This window comes from Marmota flaviventris, chromosome 8 (assembly GCF_047511675.1).
Source record: "Marmota flaviventris isolate mMarFla1 chromosome 8, mMarFla1.hap1, whole genome shotgun sequence".
NCBI lineage: Eukaryota > Metazoa > Chordata > Mammalia > Rodentia > Sciuridae > Marmota > Marmota flaviventris.
The window spans coordinates 95,668,477-95,677,080 of NC_092505.1; the positions used below are offsets into that span (position 1 = coordinate 95,668,477).

At 36.6% G+C, this 8,604-nt stretch overlaps 1 protein-coding gene across 2 annotated transcripts; it reads left to right on the top strand.

Moving 5' to 3' along the window:
* The first annotated feature begins 3,399 nt into the window (after window positions 1–3,399).
* Window positions 3,400–7,539, top strand: Rpl22l1 (ribosomal protein L22 like 1). 2 transcript variants are annotated; one of them, XM_027942171.1, is made up of 4 exons: window positions 3,400–3,468; window positions 5,059–5,151; window positions 5,309–5,430; window positions 7,288–7,539. In XM_027942171.1, exons 1-4 carry the CDS (start codon window positions 3,460–3,462, stop codon window positions 7,430–7,432), a joined length of 369 nt encoding a protein of 122 aa, XP_027797972.1. In that variant the 5' UTR covers window positions 3,400–3,459; the 3' UTR covers window positions 7,433–7,539. The 2 variants fall into 2 exon arrangements, with proteins under 2 accessions (XP_027797972.1, XP_027797973.1); XM_027942172.1 differs by having other exon boundaries at window positions 3,434–3,468; window positions 5,062–5,151.
* The last annotated feature ends 1,065 nt before the right edge of the window (window positions 7,540–8,604 follow it).

Below are 8,604 nucleotides of genomic sequence, written 5' to 3' on the forward strand. Positions count from 1 at the left end.
TGTTTTATGGTCTGAAGATGTCATAAATGCCTCTTTATTCATGAAAGATAGCTTATACTTAGAAGCTCCAGGAAGATAGTATTCCCTTGTTGTTGGCTTTCATGGCTGTGGAAGTGAAGTCAGTTATTGGTATAATTCCTTTAGTGGATATTTAGTCTTTTCCCTCTCTGGGTTCTTTTGAAATAAATTTTTGCCTTTGTGTTTTGAAATTTCACTAAAATGTTTCTAAAGTTATCCCACTTGTGGTTCACTTGGCTTTCTGGGTTTGATAATTCAGCCATTACCTATCTATGTAGTTATCACTTTCCCCCTCCATTATCTCTACTATGTCCTTCTAGATCTCCCAGTTGACATAACTGGAACAAATTTACTTGAATATCCTTGTCTTCTTAGTCTACCTTTTATACTTTTCTTTAATTTTCATTTCTTATTTTATTTTTTATTTATCAAAACATAATCTCAATATGTTGTTATGTTGCTGAGGTTGGTCTCAAACTTAAGATCTCTTAAGAGATCTTCCTGCCTCAGTCCCACTAGTAGCTGGGACTATAGGAATGCACCACCATGCCCTGCTTTTTTTCTTTCATTTTCTAGGTTGTAGTCTAAGTAAATGCCCCCATTCATTAGTTTTCCCTTCAACTATGTCTACTCTCCTGTTTAACTCAATTACTTCTAATTTTAGTTTTTCTACCTTTAATTACTAGAAGTTCTTTGTTGCTCAGTTGTTTTTAAAATGCTGGCAAATATTGTCTTAGGTTTCCATATATTTTGAATACTTTTAGCTCTTAAAATATTAAAAATGTTTATTTTATATTTTGTATCCTATAGTTTCAATATACACAGTCTCTGTGGGTCTGATTTTAATAGTGTTTGGGGGTTGATTTTTATTCATGGAAGAGATCAACATTTGAGTCAGTAGACCGAGTAGGGAAGAGTAACACAAATGTAAATAGACCTCACTTCAGTCCATTGAGGACCAAGATAAAGCAAAAAAATGGAGGAAGGGCACATGGTCTCTCTCCCTGAACTGGGACATTTGTCCTCTACTGCCCTTGGACATAGGAGTTCCTGGTTCTTGGACTTTTGGAATCAAACAGAATTCCACCACTAGTTTTTCTCATTGTCTGCAAGCATACAAAAGATGGTGGAGGATTTCTTGGCCTTCATAATCATGTAAGCCAATTCCCAGTTGTGTTTCTCTAGAGAACACTGCGTAAAACAGTTATCAAATGGGAGGTCCTCATTCGTGAATATTTGATTTGTGTTCTTTCAGAAAATTTTCTGGATGCATTTAAAACATACTCAAAAAAGTTATTAACAAAGTATATAATACCATATAATTAGTGTATAGCTATTATTTAATTACATATTAAGGAAATATGTAAGTATTTCCATATATATATAGTTTTCCTATGTTTTTGTGATTTAAAAAACAAACAAATGGTTAGCTCATATTTCTACAAGTTCCTCTCAGAGAATTCTTTGTGCCTGGATTTAAAACTGTATTTCTCCAGAAAGCATTTGTGTTTACCTCTGCCTGGAACTAACAATCCAAGCACACATTACTAGATTTTTAGTTTGAACCTTTTTCATGCTATTTGGGTAGAGTTAATTCAAACTCCAAATACAAATAAGCATGGCTTGCCATTTTAACCTCCAAAATATTCTTTTATTTTTCTACCAGCTTATTATACATTAAATGTTATTTATAAAACTATTTAGCCATTTCTTAAAGGTAGCTACATATTGAGGGATTTTCTAACAATGTAGTCTATTATATGGTCCTTCTGTATTTTTTAAAACTAATCTGTTTATTTGGGCTCTTAGTATCATGTAGATTCAATGACTGAAGTTTATATTAGAAGTATATCTGTACCTTGTATTCAAATATCTAGAAAGGCCACTTCATTTTTGGATCTTTCCATACATTGTTACATCTGGTTTAGAGTCTTCTTTCAAAATAAAAAATAACTGAGATGTTGATTATGTTGCTGTTAATACATACCATGTGGAAAAAATTCCACAGTTTGAAAAGAACTGAGTTATTTACAACATTTAGTCTTCCCATCTGTACATTTCTGGTTAATATTTTTCTTAGCTTTTCTTTTTCCTAATTAAAAGAAAACAATTCCCCCAATCATATTTCTAATTAATTATTTTGACACATATTGGTTTTTTACATCCCCTTTGTGCAAATGGCTTAATCATTTTTAAGGAGTTTATTGTCATGACATAGAAAGCTGTCAAAGTAAAATAAAATCATACACACATTAATTAATGATTTTTTAAAAAATATCCAATAATGCAAGGATCATTTTTGCTCTGCAGCTTAGGCAGCCACTGAGAAGAAAATGCATTTGTCTCCCCTTCCTTTAATGTTTGGAAAAGAAATGAAATTACTGTGGTTCTTGAGATTAACAACTAAAAATTCTTGTTGAAATGGAATTTTTTCCTAGGAATTTCTTCTAGTCAGTCTCTGCATGCTTTATTAAAGCACAGTTTCCACTATAACTAATTGCTGGTATAAAGGACAAACACAATTATCATTTTCTAGGGTCATTTTCTAAATTAACAACAAAATTCCATTCCACTCTTATCCCTGCCTAAAGGTATAATAGCTTCATCTCCACAAAAAAGGTATGGCTGTTAAATACTGAGAGGCATACCACTTTTCTGATCTAATATCAGTTAGAATCTTACAAAAATCAAAAACTGTTTTTTCCCTTTATCATCAAGGTACCTCCACCCTTATGTGCCTTGTACAAATTGATAGTCCCCACCAGATATTCATTGAATATTAACTGGGAAGCATTTTAGATGAAAGATAGTAGACCTGGAGTTACCTCTAGAAACCAGAATAAAACAGAATAATTTATACCCAATGTTCAAACAAGAAGTAGATACCACGCGTTTTTCCCATTAGATTTTCCCTCCGAGAACCGAGTTTATTTTGGTTCCCCGAAGCACGGATTTCCCTCAACAGTCATTTAGAAAACGGCTCACAGACAAAATACAAATAACTTTTCCGCGAAGTCTTATAACTGCAATATGAGAGACGATCCCTAATCAACCCGAAACATTGCCTTGCCCTGACTGCACAGAAGGTCCAGGTGAATCGTGAAAAGATGACTCCAGCATTCCTTGTGTGATTTCATCTGGGAGTAACCACAGGTTAATTGCAGAAATCCCCGTGGCTTCTAGGAATTCCTTAGGAGCCAAAAGCGGAGAACATTCCGACCACGACCGCTGGAAGGCGCTCGCAGAATACCTGACGCCAACAGAGGCCACTCGCCTGGGGCCACAGCCACGGTTTCCTAGGTTACTGGCCTCCGCGCTCCTCCCTACGTCCTGTTCCGGGAGGCGGTGATTTTACGTTCTTGGCGTGTGACGCAGCGTCTGGGTATAAATAGGTGTCGCGCGGCGCTCCCTCCCTCTCCGATCACGCTGCTGGCTGTCAAGATGGCGCCGGTGAGTACGGCGGGTCTTGGTGAGAGTGGCGATGTGGAAGGTTCTTAACTTCTGGCTGGTGGGGACATCTCATTGGAGATCGAGGGAGGGAAGAAATACACCGGGTCGGGAACACTATCAAAAACACCAACGCTACCTAGTTGGTTCTTGAGACGCCCATGGCTGCCATGCGGTCTGCTGGAGGTGGAGCTGTACCAGGCCCGGGAAGTGGCTTAAAATGCCGGGAGGAGGGAGGCACGACCACGAGCTGGGACGGCGTCTGGACCATGTCTTGGCTGACTCTGGTGACGCTGTGGCCAGTTTGCCCCAGGAAGGGGAGAGGTGGGTGATCGGGCAGGTCTGGCGGCTGTTTCTGCCCGAAGGAGCTGCGGCGGCCAATGTTTCCGAAAACTTTAGAAGTAGTTTAGGGAGGAAGTTTCTCCAAGCAGTTTTTGAAAAAGTTAAGTGATGACGCTCCAGCAATATAAAAAAAAAATTGTTCTTCAAATTTAAAACATTAATAAGAAGACAAGATGTTAAATTGTCCTAAAGAATATTGATTAGTTAATGTCTGTATTGGGAGTTTAACACAAATTGTTACGAAAAAATGCTAGGTTAGATAGAACTGAATAATGCCCAGAGGAGCTGTAAGTTAATTGTTAGGTTGTACAGAAATTATATGCATTTTCCAAGTTATTTGCCTTAATAGGAATGTTAGTTATTTGGCCAAGAATAAGTCAGCCCCAGCACCCACTAATCCGGGATGGAGCACAAGTTACCAGGCTTCCTGAAAAAGCAGACTGATGATAATATTTGATATCCATCTGAGTGGATCTAATTTGGATAGGACATTTTATGTTGTGTTTTTTTTTTTTAATTTATTATTTGCTTTTATTGGGTGTATTTTGTTAGCCATGTTTTGCTTATGTGGTCTTGATTTATTACAATTAAAGAACCACCAAATAAAGGTTCCCCCTCTCTGCATCTTCTTTTACACATTTTCAGTAATAAAACGTTTGAATTGGTGGGTGGAATTCTCTGGCTCTTAACTGAGCTAGGGCTAGTGGGTGAACTACCTGTGGGAGGTTAGCAGTAAACCAGTGCTTGTTTTGTAGTAAACACTGGTGGTTTAAATATGAATATGAGGTGTCTGAAAAATAAGGAAAGCCCATAAAGTCTTTTCTTGACCATTTGAATAGTTGAACTTCGTTAAAGGTTCAAATCAATATCAGGTGGGCGTTTTAGCTGTAAGTTGGAATAGGAAGTAGACACTCCTTCACCTTTTTCAGCTACAGTCAAAATTGGATTCTTTGGAGTCATTCTAATGAAGAAAATAGTTTACCATGTGTCACAGTTTTCTGTTTTGTGCTTATGAGATGTCTAGCAAAAAGGGAAAATTCTGTCGAAATTCACAAACATTGATTTAAACAAGGAGCATGCCCATCTTCACAGTCTTGTTGGAAAAAACGCTATTAAACAATTTAGAATTTTGCACCATTTCTATAGATAACCTAAAGTGTACTGAACATACTGTATTAGTAAAAATCTTGAAGTTTTATTATGAACTGAATAAATTGTCATATAGCATCATGATTTTGTTAAATTTTGTAGCAGAAAGACAAGAAGCCTAAGAGGACCACTTGGAAGTTTAATTTGGACCTTACTCATCCTGTAGAAGATGGGATTTTTGATTCTGGAAATTTTGTAGGTATTGTTTTACTTGTTCTGATGGTATAGTTATTGATAACAATTTAAATATGCAGTATTTGACATTAACCTGAGCTCTATTCCTAGGGTACCTTCCCTAGTGAATATCTAGGGTTTTCTTCCCTAGTTTTGCATTTTCTCTGTTTTAAAATAGGAACAATTTCTGAGGGAGAAGGTTAAAGTCAATGGGAAAACTGGAAATCTCGGGAATGTTGTTCACATTGAACGCTTCAAGAATAAAATCACAGTTGTTTCTGAGAAACAGTTCTCTAAGAGGTTGGTACTTGTTTTGCAAATTTTAATGTAGTTTGTGAAGTGTTTTATAGATTATGTAATCCTAGAATTCTGTTCCTAATGAAGAATAAATGTTGATGATAGCAAGATAATATGAAAAATATTTTGATCTTAAAGAGCTATATGAATAAAAAGTATATTAGTTTCTGAGTGCCAGTTATTTGCAGTGTTTTGTCATTAACTAATGCTAGATATAGTCAACTCATATCCAAGGTTCTTTGTACAGTGAATCACAGTGAATATGTAATAAGAAATATGTCTAATATGTACTTGGAAGAAATGTCCCAATTTACCAGTGATAACCTTTTCTCATCAAGGTTTTGGCTTATATAGTAGAGGCATCCAGTCAAAGGCAAAATCTCAATTTTTAACATCTTGCTACCAATTTTCATTCTTGTGTATTCCACAAATATTAAACACTATCAGACAACATTATCATAGGGATGAGTGACTTAACAATGACCCTAAGAGTGGAAAGATGATGTTTTTGAATAAGGTGATCATAAAACACCTCACCCAAATGAAATGCAGGAGTGAGCTATCCTTGCACATAAGGGAATTGTTAAAGGCAGAGTGAGAGAAGTCTGGCAGATTTAAGTAATGATGAGGAGGCTGAGGGCTAGGGATATAGCTCAGTTTGGTAGAGTGCTTGCAAGGCCCTGGGTTCAATCCCCAGCACCACAAAATAAATAAATAAATAGAGGCTGGTGGGTCTAGAATATAGGGTTAAGCCATAGAAAGGGTTTTGGGTTTTGATCTGTATTGGGAAGCCATTGGTCATTGTGGCTAAAAAGGAGTGGGTTGGTGAACTTGGTGTTGAGGAAAGAGCTAGTGGTCACTTGGACTAAAATGGTGGCCATGCATGTCAGCTGAGGTTTTGAGCTAATCTGAAAATGTAGTCACATTGTCCTTAAGGACCTTGTAGACTCCCAGATAATTACAAGGTGTAATTCTGTAATTAGTATATATGAGCTTGAGTAAGCACAAAAAATTTTCATAGAATGTTGGCCTGTGTACAAATGAGATATTCCAAAAGAAGGAGCAGCATTAGCAAAGAGTAGTAAAGCTTAGGAAGAATGTTTGGTAGTTTGAATTGTTATATAGTGTAATGAAAGGGAATGGCTGCAATGAAGAAATTTAGACCATGCCAAGAGCTTTTTGTTTTTTATAAAAGCCTACATAGATGCTAGATGAAAGATTCTCAAAAACCTTGAACTTGTTGGGTGAGGTGGCACGCACTTGTAATCCCAGCAGTTTGGGAGGCTGAGGCAGGAGGATCAAAACTAGCCTCAGCTACTTACTCCCTGAGCTCTAGATAAAATGGCAAGAACGTGTTTCTAAGGAAAATATGAAAAAGGGCTGGGAATGTGGCTCGAGTCCCTGGGTTCAATCTCTGCTACCAAAACAAAACAAAAAACCTTGAATTTGTAAATGGATTTTTGACAGGTTGCAGCCAGCTGATCCAAGGTTGAATTTTAGGGTAAGGGGTGGAGAGTGGTGAAGGGAACATGAAATACATGTAAATGATGTATTTGAAGAGGGAAATCGTATAGTGCTTCATTGGTTGTGGTAGTATAACAATGAAAAGGAAGCTACCATTGCAATCCTACATATTTGCTTCCAATGTAAAGAAAATTTACTTTAGGGAGATGGGAGCAGAGTTTCATAGGGCATGAACTACTGATTTTATCCCAAGCAACCTTACACAGTGCTTTATGTTAATGAAAGGACAATTTTTGGAGGAACTAGGAATACAAAAGATGAATATGCCAAAGGATGTCTTAAGCCTTTTCATAACAAGGATTTTCTTAATGAGATTTTTGTTTTTTTATTTTAAAGGTATTTGAAATATCTTACTAAGAAATACCTTAAGAAGAACAATCTTCGTGATTGGCTTCGTGTGGTTGCATCTGACAAGGAGACTTATGAACTTCGTTATTTCCAGATTAGTCAAGATGAAGATGGATCAGAGTCTGAGGACTAACTGGTCTCCCTTTTTAGGGCTTTACTTTTTAATAAAACAAATGAAGTGTACATGAAAAAGAAACATCTAAAGATGGACTATCATTGAATAAAAAATTTGTTCTCAAATTCTGTTTCATTCTTTTATTGTAAGAGTATGCTGTTTACATGATTTTGATTTTCCTTTAGTTTCTATAAGTATTTTTTAAAGCTCATATTTAGTAGCGTGCTTTCAGGATTTCCAGAATTTCATTGCTTTTATAGATGTCTTTGGTAAAAATGATGTTGTGCAGAAAATAATGTAGAAGCCCTATTTTACATATAGTTTTGTATATTGGAAAGTGAGATCTCTTGACAGTCTTGGCTGCTTTGTGCAGTTTATAAATATTGTCCTGAGTGCCTAGAATAATTATTGCAGATTGGTGCTCAGTGTTTATTGAATCATTTATTAAAGCCTGATGCTTCAGAGAATGCTCTTTGCTAATTAGCATAAAAGCTATATGGGTGAACAGCATTCTTACTCAACCTGTTAGCAGTTGTATATCAAGGTGCTTCAGATCTGAACCCCCAACCCCCTAAAGCTACTTTCTTAGCATACTTCTCAAAGTACTGTGCCACTCCCCCATTCTAAAAATGAAATGGTCTTTAAAATCCAGTTGCCTTTAGAAGCTATTTAAGCAGAATGATTTGGCAAAATTTAGGAGGTTGAATGTTGACAAGTTTAATGTGCCTGTTTATGTTAAACCTGAGGTAATAGTGCCTGATACTTGGGTGGGATCCTGGTGCCAATAAACTGTTACCAAATATATCTTGATCCCAGGTTGTGATCAGTTTATAGGTTGTGGAGTGTTTGAAATGACTGGCTTCAAGAAGTTTTGATTCACTTTCCTAAAAATATTGCAGCAACTCCTTGCTTGCAACTGTGTTTATTGTGCCAAGCTCTGGATAAGGTGGTTACGTAGTATTATAATTTATGGTGAGGGAAATAACATGAGAATTTGTTCTACAAAAAAAGTTACAGAAGCAGTTTGCTCAGGGCAAGTGCCTGAGGAAGTGTTTGAGCCTCCAAGTGTGGGATCTATGTATGTGAGTAGAATCTGGAAAGGCAGAAAGTAGCTGATGGATCAGTATTGAAGTCCTGTCTTCCATCTTGAGAGCAGTGGGGAAGTGCTGAATTTTAAACAGGGTAGGGAT

Excerpts from the sequence above, each read along its gene's own strand:
- Rpl22l1 (XM_027942171.1), top strand. Across the intron at positions 5,152-5,308 it reads TTTTTGATTCTGGAAATTTT|GAACAATTTCTGAGGGAGAA; the intron begins GTAGGTATTGTT and ends GTTTTAAAATAG. Across the intron at positions 5,431-7,287 it reads GAGAAACAGTTCTCTAAGAG|GTATTTGAAATATCTTACTA; the intron begins GTTGGTACTTGT and ends TTTATTTTAAAG.